This window comes from Aotus nancymaae, unplaced genomic scaffold (assembly GCF_030222135.1).
Source record: "Aotus nancymaae isolate 86718 unplaced genomic scaffold, 86718_ANA_hifiasm-v0.15.2.pri h1tg000022l_1, whole genome shotgun sequence".
In the NCBI taxonomy this organism is placed as follows: Eukaryota; Metazoa; Chordata; class Mammalia; order Primates; family Aotidae; genus Aotus; species Aotus nancymaae.
The window spans coordinates 35,600,166-35,622,278 of NW_026988435.1; the positions used below are offsets into that span (position 1 = coordinate 35,600,166).

Below are 22,113 nucleotides of genomic sequence, written 5' to 3' on the forward strand. Positions count from 1 at the left end.
GGTTCTGACAATGCCAAGAATGAGACTGAAGTTTGAGAAGAATTTCCCAGAATCATTTCGTACAATTTCTTCAGCGGCATGAATGAGGAGGAGGAGAAAGCTTTGCAGGCAAAAAGACTCAATTCCCCAACTGCAGCCAGACCAGAGGACGAGGTCACCCCTGCTACGGGTGAGTCTACCCGCTAGGCTGTGAGCCCTCCCTCCCCTGCACCCCCACATTCCTCCATGAGAGGACAGCCCTCTGGGTCGCCACACCCACCTCCCTGGAGCTCTCTAACAGCCCCCTGGAGCCTGTGCTGTTCATTCATTCGTCCAACTCACTCGTTCACAGTTAGGCTCCTAGAGACTGCCAAGTACATAAACTCCACGTGTGCACTGTACGCAGGTGCGGCTACATGCGTGGACACACGCACACGCACACGCACACACACACAGCTAGTCATATGTGAAACAGAACTCATCAGGTGGCCAATGGTTAGAAGCCCACCGCCCTGCAGGGTGGAGGGACGCCGAGGTTCTGAGGGGGCCCTCTCTGTACCGTCAACGTGACCAGCACCAAGGGTTTCGCCTGCAAGCGAAAGCAAATACCTCCTTCCCTCCACATTCACTGCCCAGTGGCAAGCTCTCAGCAACCCCAGAACCGTGGTGAGGGGCCACCTAAACAGGCACAACACCCAGCTGAGGAAGGTTGCAGAAACCTAGGCGTTCCAAGCACAGAAGTCACTCCTACCCCCAAGCTCACTCCTGCATCTATTTCTTCAGCCTCCAACAAAAGAACCAGGCTTACCTCGTGTGGCTTCATCCTTCTCGCTCAGAGAAGACAGGCAGAGGGCCTCCATGGCCGGGTGGAAGGGGCTCCCTGCCCAGCCCTGGGCGGCCACCAGCTGCAGCATGACCATGTTGAACAGGCAGGCCACCTCCTGCACAGGCCCTGCCAGCCCCTCAGCCCCACACAGCTGGCTATACAGCTTGAATATGCTGCTCCTCACGGCACTGTCCCTAACAAGGTCAGCCACGACCACAGGGTGCGGCAAAATGTGGCTCTGAAGCCAGCCAACGAGTCCTGCAGCCTGTGCCCTGCTGAGTGGATGCTCGGCCACCGACCGCAGCACCCAACTGACCGCCAGGGAAGCAGCGGCGCACACGGGGCCGCGTACAGCGCTCTCGGGGCTGGCTGAGTCCACAGGCTCCTGAGTGGGGTCAGGACCCGGGATCACTGGTCCCCAGTAGGTCAAGATGGACCTCAGGAAGCCCTTGCACGTCTCCAAGGTAGACGCCATCAGCTCAGGGTCGGCCATCTCCTCTGCCTCCCCAGGCCTCCTCTTTCGGCCCCGTGGGCCTTTAGCTCGGGCTGGCATGACAGGCTTGTTCTTATCCTTGAGCATTTCTGTAAAATGCACAAAGAGAAGGTAGTGAGACAGGGGTCTCTCCTGCCCACACAGATCCAGATGTGGGGAGCTGTGAACGGGGGAGAGGAGGGGCAGTGTGCACGTCCTGAGCACCCGGCTCTGCTCCCGCGTCAAGAGCCTGGTGAGTGCTCGATGTTTCGCTGCGCCTGTCATCACTGTTATCATAACCAACTCATTCATCCTCGCACCATGAGGCAGGCGCCATTATCGTCCTCTTTAAACACAGGGAATCAGGGCAGCATCAGGCTTCAGTCGAGGAGGCCTGGCTCCAGTCTATTCCTTAACCCTGCACTACAGGATAAGGTGGGGACAAGTAGCTCACAGCCACCCAAGCCTCTTTACCGGTGAGCACTCTGATACTAAGGTAGGTGAAGTGACTTCTCCAAAGACAGAGAGCTAGTAAGCAGCCAGGCTGAAAGTCAAAGGCAGGGCTGCCCAGCTCCCTCTCCAGGCTCTGAGACAGATGTGCCCCAACTCTGAGCCTCATTAACTTTGGAAATGTGGCTGAGACACAGAGAGAGAGATAGGGAAAGAGAGAGAGGGAGGGAGGGAGAGGGAAACAGAGAGGTGCTGGCTGCTCTGGGCCAGTCCTGGGTTCCGACACTCACTCATGAGCTCCCGGGCTTGGCCCTTCTCAGTGGCTGCTCTCAGGTCTTCTTGGAGCTTGAGGTCTCTCCCGATGAGGCTCCACTTGTGCAAGAGGACAAGGACGTCCTTGGTGGAAAGCACTGTCTCATTTACGGTGAATCTGTTCATGTCCTTGAAGGCCTTTATGACGGTGGCCCGGTACCTCAGCACAGAGTCAAGTGTCCCAAAGAAGTTGGTCAGCTGGGCGGGAGCCAAGGTGGGCCTGTTTGGGAGCCAATGTTACCGACAGCCAAGGCTGCCTCCCCAGCCTGGCGACATCACACACCCAGAGGTGCACACTGTCTCTCCAGGAACCAGGTTTTCCTGCATAGCAGACATCTAGCATGGGCCCCCAGGACACAGAAAAGGAAAAAATGAGCCACTTAGTAAGTCACAAAGGGGACCTGGAGTCTGACCTGCACCCCAGAGGCACAGACCTCCTGAAATCCTGGCTAAACGGAGTAGCCAAACAGACAGCTTGAGGGCCAGGGTGCCAGAGCCTGCGAGGGCTCCACTCTGGGCCTGCCAATTTCTCTGGCCTCACAGACCACCAGTCTGAAGTGAGAAAAACCCAGGGATGCCCTGGGACAATGTCACCACTTATGGCCAAAACCTGACCGATGGCCACCAGGAGGAAAAAGAGCTCCCTGAATTCCAAGAAGTGAAATCCTGTAACATCGGTTCCACACAACTGTAAACGTTAAACCAGTATTTTAAATAGCAATTGGTTCTTAGACACCAGCATGTCTTCTGACAGCCCTACATGGGAAACGTGACTATCCGCTACAGCTTTCACAAATTAGTTTTGAACTATACAAAACAAAAGTCCTTAGCAAGAAATTTTTCCTTCTGAGGTGACAATCCACTTGCTATCAACCTTCTGCTTCCGGTTAGCATACCCTGGCTCCCACATCAGAACTAATGAGTGCACAGTGTGTTTTCTGTAGCATGCTAGAACTGGAGGGACGTTTAGCTCTTCTAAGGAAACCAAAAGCATGACTCTAAGGAATCGAATGAAAATACGAAATATTCAAGAAAATTCACGGACAATGAATCTTCACAGGCTAACGAAGGTAGAGGCAAGTTTGGGAACACCCCATATTATGTGAGAGTCACAGGAAATATTTTACATCTAAGAAACATCACTTTATTCATGTGTTTGAATCACAACATCAAGGTAGATGACTCGCCTGCTGAAAATGACCTCATATGATGCATATTAGGTTTTTAAAAGTGTGTTACGTTCTTGGGGCCTTGATAAGAAGCCTTATAAAGTTGAAGGGGAAAGAAAGAGCTAATAAAATAGATGTTCTGATGCTCCCTACACCTGACAATGGTACTCTGCCCCAATCCACAGCAGGCCACGGCCCAGTGTCCCCCAGGACAGCCATGGAGTTGTGACCGAGACATGGCATCCGCAGGTGGCAGACCAACACAGCAACCAAGAGGCCAGGAGGCCCCCCATGGCGGGGGCAGGACTCACCTCAGGTGCTTCATGAGCACGATGAGAACATAAAGGAACTCATTGACCAGGTGCAGGGCAAGCCGTTTGGGGGGCTCCCGGGAGCTGGGCTGGCAAGGGCGCTGGCTCTCCCACTCCGCTGCCTTGTCCCCCAGGTTGGTCACCCACAGTGTGTGCAGCAAGGAGATCACGTTAGACAGCAGCGGAGTCTCCAGAAATCTGAAATCAAGCACAGCAGCCTTCAATCTGCCACATCCTGTCCTTTCTGCAGGATCAGACTATCCCCCTCCACAATCCTATCTGCTCAGCCCCCTAGATAAGCACAGCCTCCGAGTGAAAACAGGGCGCTTGCTATACAAACGCAGCTTCGACACAGGATAAGGCACCCAGGCTCCTTCCTAACAGAAGATTGCCCTAAGTCCTTCCAAAAATTCAGGAGCTACTGAGGCACACAAATAAAAACCGTCCTGTTCATGACAACAACTCAGTTCCTAAAACAAGAAATTAATAGCCAGGGACATTAGCTAATTATGCCTTTTGTAAACCTGACACAGTCTTGAAGTTGATGTCCAAAGACACATTCTAGATTTTGGACGTTATTTCTTCCCCCTACCCCCGCTTTTTTTTTTTGTTTACAGATGTACTTGGATATATTACTTTCTTTTAGAGGAATTTCAGGAAATACTTTTCAAAAATGCACAAAAGGGCCTGCATTCTCTCAGGCTTATTATAGTAGTTAGCTCTTTGTAAGACAGCCCTCCCACCAAGTGCTGTCTGCTGTGACAGGGTCTTCCTCTCTGCAGACAGTCTCAAGCAGCAGGAGAATCATGAATCACAGTCAATCATCAAGATTCAAGCAGCAGCCCTTGGTGCTGCTCCTCTAACGCGGGCTCATCACTGAGGACCAAGACCCTGCACTGACAGCAGAGTCCTGTAACCCATCAGCCCTGCTCTCCTGCCACCGGAGGGCTGCAGTTGCTAAAGACTTAGAGAACAGGACCCTACTTCAGAGCACAGAAGGCTGCTGGGACACCAGGGGAGGAGTCTGACCCGAGCAGAACACAGCCAGACAGGCTGGCGGAGACTCTGCCGGATGTGAACAGCAGCTGGTGTCTGCTGTCCCATGGCAGACGAGACACTCAAGGGAAAGCTGTGAATGGAGGAAAGATATTTTGGCACTGCCAGGAGCAGGACTGCCAGGCATATGGCAGCACTGGAGGACAGTGCATTTCAGAGAGCATGGATTCTACTGGACATTTCCAACCAGCAACAGAGCTGGCAGCAGACATCCTCACTTCCGTTCCTTTCCTTCCCACCTAACACACACCGCTCATGCAAAAGGGACTTACTTGCTTTCAAGGATGTGTAAAATCCACGTTAAAAGGCTATAGTCTCGTATGATTTCATAGGCAGATCTGGCAACCTGGGCAGCACTCTGTAGAATTTCCAGAATCCAGTTCTGAAAACCCCAAACAAGAAGTTACTCTTCAGTCAGAAAACCCAATTTACTTGATTAAACAAACCGTTTTAAAAATGTGATGGTATGCTGCCATTACAGGCGGTGGCTGCAAATGAGGCCTGCTTTGCTAAGTCTGTCAGAGCGGTGGCCACGTATGAATGCACCCTTCCCCACAAGTGACAGCCAGAGGCCAGAGACTTCCACAGCAATCTCTGAGCCCAGGGGATCCTCACTTCCGCTAATCCATCATCTGGGAACAACCCACAAGCGAAGCTGCACCACAGAAACCAAATGGCCCAGACGTGCAGCGGCCTGCACAGGGAGCGGGTGAGGGACCACCTCCAGGCCAGCCGCCAGCCACACAGCCCTATGTTTACCACCTGGAAGAGAGGACATAAAAATGGGACTGTCCCCTGATTTGTTCATGAGGTGCTTCAGAAGTCTCACATGCCATAAAAAACAAAAAGCTACCGCATTCAAATTCAGTTTATTCAAATGGGCTTCTTAAGAAAAGCCCTATTTACCCACATTGTACATATGAGAAACAAAAGCTGACTAAATAGAAATCAATCAAAATACCAAAGGCTTTTCCTATTTCCTTCTACCACCTGCCTGTAATATTGAGAAGGCACACACACCAGCTCTCTGTTCCTGACTGGCTAGGTGAGGCTGTCTGTTTCAACACAACTCTTGCTTTCTAAATGAGTTCTGTGACCCCCAACTTCTGTAGTAGGTGAAAGTGCCTCAGAATACCTCAGTCACTGACAAGGGGTCTCTAGATTTTTTGACCACTCCGAAGGCTCATGATTGATCAGTATCCCCCCTTGATGGCCTTTGTATATATGCCAAGGGCCATATATACGTAGGAGGCCTCAGTAAAGAGTGTTCAGAGGACAAACGACACTAGGGGTCTCAACACTGCAGCCTCGAGTGACTCCACCTGCTCCACATGCAGGGAACAGGACGGGCGCTAACAGTGTCTCCCCTTCCCTAACTGGGGAGGGGAGAGCCAGGAACAGGCTGGGAACAGAATTGACATGGACTTGACTTCCAAACAAAACCTGAAGAAGGGGCACAGGCCTCTTACTCTCAAACGAGCTTGCGGAACCATGTACCTGCGCCGCCTCGTCACACAGCGGGCTGTAGAAGAAGGACAGGATGATGTGGAAGATGCCACACCGGGCACACAGCTCATAGCAGTGCTTGTCATGGATCCCCTGCCGCAGAAGGCCAAACACCCACTCCTGCTCCGTTTTTTGCTATAACCAGGCACACAAAAAACCACTGTTAAGTGAGTGAAAGTCTTTTCATCTGACAACTGTTCCAGCATCACTATTTTTAAGTGGTGGCAAAGGTTGTAACACAGCAGCCCTGACCTCCACGTCTGATTATAAAAAATCCTTGATCTCATCTTTGATTCCATTTCTTCAGGTCAGAAATAGACGATCAAGTCAAGTTTAAACACTGAACTTAAGTCAGATAGATCTTCTATAAAAGAATATTTAATATGAATATCTAATAGAGGAATTTAGTATTTAACCCAGTGATTCACCAAGAAAATACGATGAGAATGGGATAAAATGCAGGACTCTGCAGCAGAGTTTTTAAGGTTTGAGGCACCTCGTAGAAGTGAGCTCACAGCACGGGGACATCCCTAAATGCAGGCCTGCGTGGCCTCAGCGCTCGCACACTGCCGGCACAATCGTGTTGGCTGAGCGGCACACAGTGTTGGTGTGGAAAATGTCCGAATAGCAACGGCGGCTGCATAAGTAATTCAGAGGCCTGTGGAAGGCCTGGAGGACTCTGGAAGCGTACCTCGAAGTTGGAGCTGTAGAAGAACTGGTAGAAGCCAGGCACTTTGTCCATGTTCAAGTACTCGTGCGACAGCAGGAAGTTGCTGACCTTCAGGTACATGTGCTCCTCTGAGAACACAGGCACACAGTCAGTCACGGCAGGCCCCAGCAGGACAGCCCCTGGCCTGGCAGCACCGAGAAGCAGGTGTTGTAGGCATCAGACATAAATCCCCTCCCAGGAACTTTCGTATCCTGACCCAGATGACTGGCTCTTGAGAATGAGAACACAGCTAGACACCTCAGTGCCACACTGTACACAGGCTTGCTCTTCTGGCTCAGAAACCACTGCTGGATGTTGAGTCCTTCAGGGACCTTGTTCCTCCCCCTCCCCAGCTCCTGTCCTACAGCACAGGCTCAAACCAGCAGGTGGGAAGGGTGAACTTGCTCACACATCCCACAGATCTGGGCTGACACCACACCCAGCTGCTGCACCTGCTTCTAGCTTCTCACTGAAAGGAACGGTCATAGCAGGGGAGGCTCAGACACTACTGAGTGCCTCTGGAATGCACTAAGGCAGAGATAACAGACATGCTAGTCCCTACCACCTCTGCCCTTGGATTACCATGAGTCTCCCCCATGACCACTGCTGCCCTGCACATGCTCCACCCTGACATGTGCACCGGTGTGGGACAGGGCCACACCCAGGACCGAAAACATCATGGTCTCTGCCAATTATTTTCTTTCCTTCCCAAATCTCCAAGGCAAGTAAAACCCATGGAATAAAAATGAAATGGGAGCGGATGAAAAACAGATCTGAATTCTAATAGCAACTTGATTATGAACTAATTGTGGGGCCTTGGACAAGCTACCTAACCTTGGGAGCCTCAGGTGAGTGTGGAGGGTAGGGTGGAAATAGGGTGAGTCGGGGGGCTGTTTCCTCATCTGAAATAGAGCCATGTTATACTAAAAGCACCCTGTGGTCCCTGATGGTACCAACTTTCTATGATTTTTCTCTCAACCCAGAAAAATCTCAGAATGAGCTAACTTCTAGTCACACTATCTTAGCAGTGGTACCCCATTCCTGTCACAAAAAGGAGGCTTATTCTAACACCGTGGGTTACACATCTACAGTACTCACACACCAAAAGCTCTCTGGCTAAGGACCATGAGCCTAAGCACGAATCAATGATTCATGAATCAACAGCGGTGATGGTGATGGAGCTATCACTGATGGGTTTTACTACGCCAGGCACTTCCACGTGTGCTCGTGTGCATGATCCGGGCCGGGTGTGGTGGCTCATAACCTGTAATCCCAGCACTTAGAGAAGCTGAGGCAGGCAGATCGCTTGAGCCCAGGAGTTTGAGATCAGCCTGGGCAACATAATGAAATCCTGTCTCTATAAAAAATTAGCCATTCACTGTAGTCCCAGCTACTCGGGAGGCTGACTGAGGTGAGAGGATCACCTGAGTCTGGGAGGTTGAGGCTGCTGTAAGCTGAGTTCACATCACTGTACTCCAGCCTGGGTGACAGAGCAAGACCGTGTCTCAAAACAAAACAACCAAAAAACAAAAAAAGTATGTGATCCTCATCACCCTCACAGCAATCCTAGAAGCAGTGGGTCCTATCATCATCCCATCTGATAGGAAGAAATGGGCATGGGGAAGTCCGGGACGGTCTGGCTGTGTCCACGCTTTTAGCCCCTGGATTCCAATCCCTATGATGTGATCAGCCCACATTTTAACATCAGTTTTATTTGCTCTCACCGCAGTCTTCTGTAACTACAAGCAAATATGAATATATATACTATTTCCCTCCATTATAAAAATGCTGTTCTGCACTTTGTTTTTCATCTCATTTTTTCTGGATTCCACCCCACACGGGTCCATGAAGAGCTTCCTCACAACCATCCCCCATGCACTGTCCAGTGCCGATGTGTCCTCATCTTCCACGATCATGAGCACGAGCAGCCCTGAGTAGATGTGTGACCTAGAAGTGGACTTGCTCAGCCTCAACTTTTCAATTTCCCTTCAACCTCATTATGTCAGTGGTACCTGGTTTCAAAATCTGCACGGCTGCTTTGGCAATGAAGAGAGCCAAGGTAAAAGTGAGTCTCATGTCCTGAGTTCGAATCCCATTCCGGACTACATCCAACAGGTAAAGCAGCTTGAAAACAGAACAGAAAAAGAAAACGTAAGACAAGCGTGTTCAGAGCCATGGTCGGTCTTACCCGGTGCAGCTCACCCGAGGCTCGGCAGGATGTGCCTCTCCTCACATCCCAGGGACTGCCGAAGACGAAGCTCACAGGAGCAGACACACTACCTGCCAGCATCTCAGGAATGCTTTCCGTTTTTACTTTAGGCATCAAGCAGCAGAGAGAAGTCTGGCACCATGCCCTGAAAATCTAATCTGCTCTTGTTCCTCCAGCACCATGGGGTACAGGTTTCTGAGGTTCAGTGGTCATGGATAACAGCCACCTTAACCACTGAGTTTAGACCAAAGAAATACTCAGTAGAAGTCAAATCATTTTGTCTACCCACAATACAAGAAAGCCTATAAGGAGAAACTTTTTCAACCTCCACAGAGGGTTGTGGATCAAAGGCAACCTCCAGCATCACCTCCTAAGGGAACAGACTTTTGCTCTTCAGCAGAGATCTCCCAGCAACATGCCACCTCTGCGTTCTTTAGTAAATCCTTCTACCGAACCGAGTGAACAGCCAGCTTTCTGAAGCCGGCCAGGCCCACCCCCACCGTAGGAATCCACTCTTTCCACTTACTTGGGACTGCTCTTGGAACCGTGCTCCCTCCAAGTGCGAGTAGTACGCTCCCAGGACGTGGTAGGCTATGGCTCGCATCTGGGGGTCATAGCTGCTGAGGGCTGTGACAGTTAGGCCCAGAGCATTGGAATCCAAAAATTTTCGACAATCCACCACAAACTCTACAGGAAATAAAATACAGCATGAAGCACACACAATATGATTTCATCATTCTTGTTAACTTGGAGAATTAAATTTTCTATTGTGTTTTACCAGTATCAACTACATGTGCCAAATAAAAGGAATGCAAGTCTCTCTCCAACTCCTCACTTCTGCTGAAGTTAGACAAAAAATAAAATCTTCCTTTATGTGGCAATAATGACCATAACTTCAGGATCTAAAATGCTCATACATCACAACCATGATAGTTTCATTACTCTCATAAACATCCAATGAGCCAGGAGAATGGAGGTGACACTGAGACCTACTGCGGAGACCCCAGCATGCCAGGGGCCCAGGCAACGCAACTGGGAATCAGCGGAGAAAACTTGCCCCCAGCTTCCACCTTGCTCAGCCCTCCCCTGCGGGCGCCTGTCAATAAACATCACTGAGGACAGCACACATGACAGTGAAAACAGGGAAATGCAGCTGATGCCAACCAGCGCACAAAGGACTCACTCACAGTCACTGTGCAACCCAGCTCTTTCTTCAAATAAACACACACCTCACAGAAGAGTGGTTCACCAGGCTTAAGCAAAAGCTACGGTCCAGAGAGACTGCTGCCTGATATCCATTTGCCATTTGTGAGGCCTAGAGAAGCTGACAATCACTGCAGGAGAGGAGAAGACTGAGATGGAGAAGGCCAGATACACGAGGGCATGTGCCTTACCGCAACCTGGAGGGCTCTCCACTAATACAACTGAGGATACTTCACCCCTCTTTAATGATTAATTCTTAATCTGATCATGATAATTATCCACAATGATGTTCTCCAGATTGAGTGACCTGTGGCTTAATTGGGAACCAAACACAAGTCAACTGAAATGACTACTCCAAATGAGTGATCATGGAATATACTATCAATAAGAGACAGTGGCTGGGAGCGGTGGTTCACGCCTGTAATCCTAGCACTTTGGAAGGCTGAGGTGGGCGGATCACGAGGTCAGGAGATCCAGACCATCCTGGCTAACACGGTGAAAACCCATCTCTACTAAAAATACAAAAAATTAGCCGGGTGTGGTGGCAGGCACCTGTAGTCCCAGCCACTTGGGAAGCTAAGGCAGGAGAATCCCTTGAACCAGGGAGGCAGAGCAAGCAGTGAAACGAGATAGTGCCACTGCACTCCAGCCTGGGCAACAGAGCAAGACTCTGTCTCAAAAAAAAGAGATAGTCCATTGACGACATTTTTAAAAGTTAGGGAAAGATTAAGCATGTTAAGTAGGGACACAGAAGATACAAAAACCCAAAACCAAGCTCTAGAGATGAAAACTACAATATTTGAGATGAAAAATGCATTGGATGGTGAGAGGGTTTGGAATTGTGCCCCTACCCAAATCTCATGTCGAATTATAAACCCCCATGTTGGAGGCAGGGGCCCTAGTGGGAGGTGACTAGATGGCGGGGCAGATTTCCCCCTTGCTGTTCTCATGAGAGTGAGTGAGTTCTCACAAGAGCAGGTTGTTTACAAGCATGTGGCACTGCCCCACCTCCCCCTGCTCCAGCCAGATAAGACGTGCCTGCTTCCCCCTCGCCTTCCACCATGATTGAAAGTCTCCTGAGGCCTCCCTGCCATGCTTCCTGTACAGGCTATGAAACCATGAGCCAATCAAACCTCTTTTCTTAATAAATTATCCAGTCTCAGGTTCCTTATGCCAGGGCAAGAATGGACTAATAGAGATGGGATTATCAGAGATTAGACACTAGTTTCACTTTCTAAAAGGATTAGTGAACTTAAGACAGCATTAGAAACTATCCAAGCTGAAACACAGAGAGAAAAAATAGGAACAGAACATTAGTGTCCTGGGGGTATGTGTAATTGGGGTCCCTGAAAAAATATGAGGAAATAATGGCCAGAACTTTTCTAAATCTGACCAAAAAAACTATAAACCTAGAAAGCCAACATACTCATTAACATGAAACATTAAGAAAATCATGCAAGCATTATTACAAATAAAACATATATATAAAAGAAGAAAACCACACCAAAGCACATCATGATCCAACTGTTTGACACCAGTGATTTAAAAAATCTTAAGAGCAGTCATATGGCACACAGAAGAATGAAGATAAGAAGAATGGCAGATTTCTTGTCAGAAACAACCCAATTCAGAAACTAGAGGAGCAACTTCTTTAAAGTACTGTAAGAAAAAAAACTGTCAACTCTGAATTTTATACCCCATCAAAATCCTTCAAAAGTTAAGACTTTTTCAGACACAAAAAGGATAAAAGAATTGGTCACCGGTAGACTTGAACTATAAGAATTCTTAAAGGAAGTATTTTAGGAAGAAAAACAGTGACACCAGATAGAAATCTAGATCTACACAAAGGAATGGTCACAATGTGGCAAATATCAAATATTTACACTTCTTTTAAAAATAATGACAATTTAAAACAAGAACAGTATTGTAGGGTTTATGGCAAATTGAAGTGTAATGCATAATAAGAATAGCAGAAAAGCCAGAAAGAAGGAAATGGATCTATACTGTTACCAGGTTCTTATACTATACATGAAGTGGTATCATCTCACTTGAAGATCAACTATAATAGATTGAAGATGTGTACTATAAACACTAAAGTAACCAGTAAAAATATGCACGCATGCACTCACACACATATACAAGTTACAGCTAAGTCAACAAAAAAGATAAAATGGAGTCAGATCAATAATCACATTAAATATAAATGGTGCATCCGCTCCAATTAAAAGGTAGAGATGATCAGATTAGATAAAAAGCAGAACCTAGGTACATGCTGCCTTCAAGAAACCCACTTTCAGTATCAAGATACAGACTAAAATTGAAAGGATGAAAAGAGCATAGTCAGATGACTCTTGGGCATAGCAATTTAGGAACATTTTCTAACTCTCTTATTTCTATTTTTTTCTTTTTTTAAGACAGAGCCTCCTTTGTCACCCAGGCTGGAATGCAGTGGCATGATCTTGGCTTACTGCAACCTCTGCCTTCCAGATGTAAGCAAGTCTTGTGCCTCAGCCTCCTGAGTAGCGGGTACTACAGGCATGCACCACCACACCCAGCTAATTTTAGTATTTTTAGTATAGATGGGGTCTTGCTATGTTGGCCAGGCTGGACTCAAACTCCTGACCTCAAGTGATGAGCCCACCTTGGCCTATCATACTGCTGGGATTACAGGCATGAGTCACCATGCCCGGCCTAATTTTCTTATTTCTCACAAGTGACTGTTTTTGATAAGAGGGGAAAAGAAATCCAAAAGCTTTAAAAGCACCAAGCTGGATAAAATTATATTGTTTTAGAAAAGATGGGATTAATGTGTTTAAGAGACACCTACATAACTACACAACAAATACAGGTAAATGGAATATATTTGGGAAAGAGAACAGTCTAAACATTTAATTTATACTCACTAAAAGCAGCTAATTCCAGCTGGCTGGGATATTTTTAGCAATCACTGACATCCTAAGACAAATGGTTTTTCCACGTGTCCATGAGGAAAAGTCAATTTCCTGTTTTGGGCTCGTCTCTGCTACTCTATGAAAATCTTGGCTTTGTAACACTTATGGAAAAGAGCTGCCCTCAAGATGTTGAAAACATAACAGGCTATTTAAAAAGTTACAAATGCCCTTCTCTTTGTTTCAAGAACCTCATGAATAGCAACTTGGCCTTAACAGACCTTCAGATCAAAATGGCTTAACCAGGACAGTTATCAAGGATTGAAATTAAAACTGTCCCAAAACTGGGTGTAATGGCTCACACCTACAATCCCCCAGCAACTTGGAAGGCTGAGGTGGGAGGATTACTTGGGGTCAGGAGTTCCCCTGGCAACACAGAGAGATAGTCTCTCCCAAAAAAAAAAAAAAAAATTAGCTAGGCATGGTGATGGCACACTTAGTCCTAGCTACTCAGGAGGCTGAAGCAGAAGGATAGCTTGAACAGGAGTTTGGGTATACAGTGAGCCACGATCACGCCACTGCACTCCAACCTGGGCAACACAGTGAGACCCCGACTCTTAAAAAAAAGGTGCCTCAGTTTTAGTGGTCTTCAGTAGCAGCACAACTGTGCTGTTGGAGCATCAAAAATCTTCCTTACACCTCTTCTTCCATAATATCCCCCAGAGACACCCCACTGGACTAGAGTCATCACAGTGAGAAGAGTCAGAGGAACCTGCTGGTCGTCCGGTAATGAGGCTCAGAGAATTCCAAATGGAGATTCCTGTTCTGACTGCCTTGTGGCATGTGTGAATTATAAGCTGTAGATTTCAGCCCAGTTCTGTTGAGGACAAGAGTTTGCTGTGGAAAAAGCATTTGTCACTGCCATTGCTAACAGCCTTGGCTGGCCGTTTCTTGGCCAAGGACTCAAAGAAGGGAAACAGTAAGGTTAAGAAAACAGGTTCCCATGTTCAGCAAAGGGCTGAAAATGGAGCAATGAGACTGCAATTACTCTCAAGACTGGCAGCCACATATAAAAATTAATCATATGTGCAATTTAGGATTGCAGTTCGTTTAGCAATACGTGGACCCAGGTGCCACTGCAGGAAGTAAAAATATACAGTTGAGAATTTCTACTACACTCTGCACAGCTGATTCTCATAAACATCACATGGGATAAATGCAGCTTGGTAGAAAAGATGACATCATGTGTATCGACATTTACGTGAAGTTCAAATACAGGATGCTGGCCCCTTCTAGGGAAGAAGGGGCTTGAGAAGCTGCTCATTGTTCTAATGCCCTAATCTGGCTGGTGGTGTTACCACCAGTATACAAATGATATGTGCACCAGAACTGACACCATGCACATATAATTTGTATACTGTTCTATGTGTCACACTTCAACTATTTTAGTGCCAGGAATTTGCCCCTTCCAACGAATGGGTGTGCTTCCTTTCAGCAGTCGATGAAATCTGTTTAAAAGCAGGCCTCCATTTTTTGTTCAGGATGACAAGACGCCCAGAGCAACATCTAAGAAACTTACTTTTCAGAGCGTGGTTTTTGTTTGTTTCGTTTTGGTATACCCATTTCCCTCTCCACTTCTACGCCTTTTGAAATGTTCTACTTTGATGTGAATTTTTCTTGTAAATTTTTGGCTACTGCAAATCCTTTTCAAGATTGGGAGAGACAAGTTCTGCAAATTTTTCTACCTGTATTAAACCAATAAAACTTAAAATAGGATATATTTGGAAATTTAAAGGAAACTGGTACCTGGTACATTTTCCTAATTTGAAAGACCATTTACTAATGACAGCTCTTCAAAAAAGTCCTCTGAGACCAAGAAAAAAAAAAACACACAGTACTCCAGATTTCATGAAAATTAACATCTTGATTTTGCCATTAAACATTTTCCAAGCCTTTTTCTCCTGAAAGTCCTATTGTGAGACAGAGGATAGACAAAATGATTTGCTATAATTCACTAAAGTTAAAATGTCCAGTAGTCTTGCAATTTTTAGAGTATAGAAAATTTAGTTCCGTGTTTGATGAGTAACAGACTTAACCAGCACCATCGAGGCACAGGGGAAATCAGAAGAGCTTCCTAGCCACAGACTAGGAGATCTGCCACCGTTAGCCTGCTGCCAAAAATCGCCATCAGGGCAATTAAGATATCCATTTGCTATTACCGTAATCTGACATTTGTATGAACTCCCCCTGCTCTCTTGCAAACAAAATCCAGCTTCAGCAACAGAGCACAGTGCTCACCAAGGGGAGCTAGGGCCAACACAAAGGCCTATTGATGGGAAGATCTCTAAGAAATCCCAGCCTCTTTGATCTTTTTAAAAGGGATATAAAGGGCACTGATAGAGGATTGGCAAATCTACTCAGAAGTGGGCGAATTTGTAGAGAAAAAGAAAATTTCAAGTTTAAAAAAGAGGAAAACAGGATGAATAGTGGAACATGGTCTCCCCAGTGCACCTAAATCTCCCCAGTGATGAAGTCTGGGAGTTCATTCAGGGATCATGTGAACCAGCCCAAAAGCAAAATGCATGTCTCCACGCCCCCAGCACACCCCACTGAAATCTCAAGCTAGATCTAGGAAAACAAGAGGAACTGTAACAGTTCTCCCTCTAGAATGAGGAAACCATGGCCAGAGGTAGAGCAGGAAGGGGGTTTTCCCTGTATATCCTTCAGCACCTGCTGAATTTCAAACTATGAATGCATTACCTAATGTTAAAAATTAATTAACTTAAATTTCCCAATTCTGACAAGACGGAGTAGACATACTTTTTCCTATTCTTCCTATCAAGCACAACTAAAAATACTGAACATCATACGTAGAACAAACATAAGATGATTCTGAAAGGTAGAAAGAAAGCAGACCAGCCAGAGACCTTGAGACCCAAAGAACAAGGTAGTGAGTTCCTGGGTTGTGGTCTTGCCTCATTTGTCCTAGACTTAGAGCCCAAGTCAGCAACCTGGAAACATGGACAGGCTCTCACACACACAAAAGCCGGAACAAAAAAAGCCTGTTCTCTCTGACAAAAAAAGAATGGAAAAAAGCCTGCCTAAGACAGAAAACTTTGAGAAAGTAACGGTGATACTTAGCCAAACACTTCACTGTGCCCTACTCCCAGCCCCGCCAGCAAAGGTGGAGCCTAAACTCCCACTCCTGCCAGGCTGGAAGAAGGAGCCCCAAATCCCTGTTGGGGTGGCATCAGAGAATGCCAAGTAGGGAGGCAGGGTGTTCTTCTCCTGGGCAGTGACAGTACACTCCTTCTGCCCCAACTGGGGTGTCAGAGGAAGCCTAGCAGAGAGCAAGGACTTTCAGCATGCCCAGCAGTGACATGGCTGCCCCCACTTTTACCCCTCCCCACCAGGAAAGACCTGCGGAGTCCCAGTGGGCAGCTGGGATCCCCACCTGGGCAGCAGTCACAAGGGGGCCAGATGGACTTTTCAACACACGGAGGCTGTAACAACTGACAACAGCAGGCGAAGCAGTATGAACCAGGACCCAAATCTCACACCTCACAGAAGAATGAGCTCGAAACAGAGCCCGGGCTTAAATGTAAAGAGTAAGACTAGAAACTTTTAGATAGAAACAGAAGACAAATTCCTCAGGACCTAGGGGTAGACAGAGTTCTTAGATGCCAAAAGCATGATCCATAAAGGAAAAACTGACATACAATAATTCATCAAAATTAAAAGGTTTTGCTCTGTGAAAGAGCCTGTTAAGAGAATTAACAGATAAGCTACAGATTGTTAGATATTTGTAAACCACAAATCCTTTCAAGGACTAGTATCTAGAATATACAAAGAACACTCAAAACTCAACAGTTTAAATTAAAAAAAAAAATGAAATACAAACACACAAAAAATCCCAAAACTCAATAGTTCAAAAAACAAAAAAACCCATTAGAAAATAGGCAAAAGGCATGAACAGACATTTCCCCAAAGAGGATGTGCAGATAGCAAATAAGCCACAGGACATTCAACATCCTTAGCCGTTAGAAAAATGCAAATTCAAGCCACAGTGAGCTGTCCCTATACACTGTGAGAATGTCTCAACCAACAGACCTGACCAGCCTGGGAAGACCAATCTCAGTGTTTGTCAATGCATGTTACATGGACATGTTTCCCTCTCTCCCCACAACCCCTTTACCCACAAAAACTCCCACTCTGAGGCTACTAGACACAAACTATAATTTCCAAAACGTACTTAAGCGAAGAAAAAGGCAACCTCAGCAGGCTGACTCCTTTTCAGGAATCACATTTCTCATTTCTGTTGGCATTTGACCAGTAACTAGTAAAAATTCAGAAAATGCTCATCATTAGGAATTAGGAAAACATCAAGGACAAACGGACATTCCCAGATTTTAAAATTACATTTTTTTTAAATCACTGTATGTTCAAAACACTAACTATGACTTTGCTGAAAACCACTGGAATGAACAGACGAGAGGATGGCTGAAGATCCCTTAAGAATGATTTCCAAGATTCAGGTCCTCATCTGGTAATTATGGCAATAATTACCATAATTGACCTGACCTCTGAGAAGTCATGCATAGCAGGCCCTGACCCCAGAGAAGGCTGAAGTTACCTGGCCTGGTCAGCTCACTGAAGAGCTGGAGGAGAAAGCAGGGGTCGTAGAGGCCATCAAGCTCCACCCTGCTCTTGTCTTTGAAAATCGGCTCCTGTGCGTCCTGAAAGAGCCAAAACCAACAAAAATGTGTGACTCAACCTCACAAATGTAACGCAGGTTGAGCATCCCTTATCTGAAACACTTGGGATCAGAAGTTTCAGATTTTGGAATATTTTCATACATAATGAGGTATCTTGGGGATGGGAGCCAAGTCTAAACACACAAATCATCTATTTCATATGCCCATAATATACACAGTCTGCAGGTAACTTTATATAGGAATTGAAGGTAATTTTGTGCATGAAACAAAGTCTCTGTACACTGAACCTCAGGAAAGCAAAGGGTATCACTATCTCATGTTAGCACTCAAAAAGCTTCAAATTTTGGAGCATTTCGGATTTGGGATTTTCAGATTAGAGATTCTCAAACTGTATGACATAACAGTTTACCTGCTATTGCCAGACCTCAAATTATTTGGAATATTTCAGGGCATAAAACAAAGTGCTCTGTAAAAAGCAGTGCTTGCACGTGAAATGATAGGTCCTTGGGATGTGCTGCAAAATCACCTTTTTGGGGCAGGGGAGGGGAGAGGTATAAACAGAACAAGTGGGGCCAGTGCAGACCATCGTTGCAGCTGGGTGGTGGCTTATGAGGGTCTGGTCTCTGTACTTTTATATATGATAAGATTTTTACTTAATAAAAAGGTAAACAACAAGAAAAATGAAGCTGAGGGTGCAGATGGAGCTCCTGTGGCTGGGGTGGGGGCGCTGGGTAGGGACAGAACAGTAGCAACCGCACCTCAGCGGGCAGCAGCCTCCGGTTCTGAGGAAAGTGCAGGATGGTCTGCATCATCCGGTCCCGGTCCAGCAGGCGGAGGATGTCCCCGACACTTGGCTGCTGCCACAGCGACTTGCCCAGGCTCCGGCACGTCTTGTGATGCTCCACGGCCGCTGGGCCCCACAGCAGCACCCTAGAGCCAGAAAAGGGAAAAGAGACTGGTCACAGGCCCCGCCGGGAACAGAATTAATCACAGTAATGACCACAACAGGTAGCAGTTGTCAGGCACTGTTCTGGGCATGTGGTGTGTTACATCGCTCAATCCCATCACAGCTTATGAAGTGAGTGGTGCTGATGGTGATGCTGAGGGTGGGTGACAGTGTCGGTTATGATGACAGAAGCCAGCGTCTACACAGAGCTTACGACGTGCAGGCCCTGTTCTCAGCCCTTCACGTAGATCAATTCACTCAATCCACACAACAACTCCATAAGGTGGGTACTATTAACATCCCCCTTGTGCAAATGGGGGAAAGAGGTGCAGAGAGGATTAAGCAGTTGCTCAGCTGGTCACTTGCCCAGAAGGTATGCTGCAGGGCTGGGATCCAGACTCAGGAAGTCTGGCTCCTGAGTCCATGCTAGACCACAGCGGCAGAATCCTGATCTCTCACTGCTCACACGTGGCCACAAGTGAACCAGGTCTGTCTGCACAGGCCTTTCAGCTAAGTCCACCATGTGTATGCTGTACACAACCTTCACGCCACAAATGCCACCGCAGCTGTCAGAGGCCACCTTGCCTTCCTCCTAGAAAATAACTCCAGCCTCCTGCTTCCCCAATCTATCCTCCTGCCTCTCCCTATCCACTGCACGGCTGCTCCTGAAGCCCAGCTCTGATGAGGACCAAGTCTCTGCTGTCTCCCAGATGGAATGGAAATGCTTCCATCTGGTACTTCCACCTTCCACTGCCAACCCATTAGGCCTTCCCATTGCCTGCTTCCCTGCACACATCCTATGACCCCGATAAGCCGGCCCACTCACCCTTTCCCCAAATGTCCTGATTTTCCACCTCATGCATGCTGTTTCCCCCTCCTGCTGCCTCAGGCCCCTCTGCCAACCTCACCTCAATTAAATCCCCCTGACTGGCCAAATGCTAACCCTGGCACAAAGCACTCCCTGTCGATCCCCGGGCACACAGGGCCTGGCTCTTGGGGCTCCTGGAAGAGCTGGTTTACACCATGGGGCATGAGTCAGCTGCCACTTTAAAAAGGGCTAAATTTCTGACAGTCTGATACCTTCAGCAGACAGGAAGACTGTGGCTCATTCCTGTAGGTTTTCCTGAGAGCACTGAGCCCAGCGCCTCCAGGCACTCAAGGAGCATCTATGGTGCTAAATACTTCTAAACAAAATTCTTCTAAATCCAGACTCACTTCTGTGCAAGTCAACAACAGTCACTAATGTTAGAAAAGGAATCATCCTTTCAGGGATGCTCCCTGTTCACCCCGGTTTCTGGCAGGCAGGCAGCCCATGTGCCAGGCACACTCAGCAGACTGCCCACCACTGACAGGCGGGAGAACCACCACGGAGCGTCCAGGGTCCCCAGCACAGTTCCTCGAGCTCAGGCCTGCTCCCTCATCTAAGGATGGGACGTTTACTTTGTTTGCGGAAATGCTCTGTGCCCCTTAGAGCCACAGAGCCGGTGAGCTGCACATCCTTGATTCACTCTTCCCCTGGGAGCTGAAACTAGATTCCCTTCACAACCAGCCCTAACCTGCGACACCCTGGGCAGCCTGGCTGGGCTTTCATTGCTCTGTGTTAGCGGGTGTTCTCCTGCAGAAATGGGCAGCTGGAACAATGCCTCACTGTGGTAAAACCCGCCTGCGATTTGTTCTCCCCTCTCCCTCACATAAGGACTGTTCGCCGGGCATGGTGGCTCACACCTGTAATCCCAGCACTTTCGGAGGCCGAGGCCGAAGCAGACAGATCACAAGGTCAAGAGATCGAGATCATCCTGGCTAACATGGTGAAACCCTGTCTCTACTAAAAATACAAAAAATTAGCCGGGCGTGGTGGCACACGCCTGTAGTCCCAGCTACTCAGGAGGCTAAGGCAGGAGAATTGCTTGAACCCAGGAGGGAGAGGTTGCAGTGAGCTGAGATTGCACCACGGCACTCCAGCCTGGGCAACAGAGTGAGACTCTGTCTCCAAAAAAAAAAAAAGGACCGTTCTACTCCAGAACGGACGTCACTGACAGAGCACCAGCTCCGATGCCGAGAGCAAGGCTGGCGCAGGAGAAAGGAAAAGAGTTTCTATGCAAGCCCTGGGCATTCTTAAGAGACAGAAAAAAGTGTTTTAATTTCCCTTTTGTTTTTTTTTGCGGGGAGTGGGGTGGGGAGACAGCTTCTGAGCTGATCCAGCTCTTATCTTTAAACAAAGTACTGTGCAGTAGAAATTGTTTTCTCCTCCCTGTGAGCTCTCCTGAACGATCTTCCTTGGCCCAGTCAGCCCACCTCCTGTCTGAACACACACACACATACACATTGAGCAGATGTGCAGGTGCTAGTCCCAAATGGCAAGGAGAAAAGAAGGCTCTAGGGCAGCAAAGAGGATCCCAATGCTTAGCTGCGGCACTTGCAGAGGTGAGGCAGGGCCCACAGGGAAAAGTGTCACACCCAGCCCTGCAGGACCAAAGCCTGTCTGACCAAGAGACTGGGAGCCCAGGAAAGACAGACACACTCTCGCGTGTGTGTGCACAAACACACGCACCCATGCACACACATACACATATAGGCAAGCACGCACGCACACGTGTACACACACACAGACATACGCACGCACGCACACACAGACAAAAAAGTAGATTTTATGTAGTTAGGCCCTGACACTTCCCCTGAAATCCCTATGGCATAAGTCAGTCTACTTAAAGTAACGGATGAGGAGAAAAGTTTTCAGAAAAATCAACCAAACGAAACACCACAGTCTACCCAAAAGTGAGCCTGGGGCAATTCCAGACGGACAGGCACCCATCGGTCAGCTGGAGCGGCCCGCCCAGGTGCCTTATGGCAAGAGGCCAAGCTTCCCCAGAGCAGCCTACGGGGAAGCCTGTGAGTCAGGGGAGTGCTGTCTGCCTCACTCTTTCCCTGAGAACCAAAATGAAATGAGAGGAATCTCAAGCTTACTGCGTGGAGAGGGGGCTGTGACCTCAAGGCCTAGTCCACCTCTAGCCCAACACTCACCTGAAGTTGATGAGGCTGAGCTTGTTCTGCTCATACGCTCGAAGCAGAAGTAAAATCTTCTGGTCTACAAAGTCAACGCAGGATGGGTTTAGAAAGCTGAACCCGACACCCTCCTGCTGCTCACACCACCTGCCCACATACCCTCCCCTGTGCAAATGACCCAGTCCTCACATCTTCACCCTGCTCTCACCACCAGGTCCTCATATCCTTCCCCTGTTTACAACCCCCTTGCTCACACCCCCAGATCCTAACTCCCTATCCCCAAAACATCCCCGCCCTTACTCCCTCCCCCTGCTCACACCCCCTGGCCCTCACTCCCTCCCCCTGGCCCTCACTCCCTC

At 47.8% G+C, this 22,113-nt stretch overlaps 1 protein-coding gene across 5 annotated transcripts in view; it reads right to left on the reverse strand.

Moving 5' to 3' along the window:
- URB1 (URB1 ribosome biogenesis homolog) overlaps positions 1–22,113 on the reverse strand; it is a 76,287-nt gene that overhangs the window by 1,671 nt on the left and 52,503 nt on the right. For 4 of the 5 annotated variants that reach the window (XM_012446463.2, XM_012446454.2, XM_012446449.2 and 1 more), the window contains 11 exons: positions 21,773–21,836; positions 18,564–18,735; positions 17,724–17,826; positions 9,526–9,686; positions 8,803–8,914; positions 6,773–6,879; positions 6,073–6,216; positions 4,848–4,957; positions 3,520–3,717; positions 2,018–2,259; positions 788–1,387 (listed from right to left, as the gene is read on the reverse strand). In XM_012446463.2, the coding sequence (XP_012301886.2) occupies positions 788–1,387; positions 2,018–2,259; positions 3,520–3,717; positions 4,848–4,957; positions 6,073–6,216; positions 6,773–6,879; positions 8,803–8,914; positions 9,526–9,686; positions 17,724–17,826; positions 18,564–18,735; positions 21,773–21,836 (2,013 nt within the window). Of the gene's footprint in view, positions 1–787; positions 1,388–2,017; positions 2,376–3,519; positions 3,718–4,847; positions 4,958–6,072; positions 6,217–6,772; positions 6,880–8,802; positions 8,915–9,525; positions 9,687–17,723; positions 17,827–18,563; positions 18,736–21,772; positions 21,837–22,113 lie in introns of those variants that run through there. The other variant, XM_012446480.3, reaches the window with a different exon arrangement.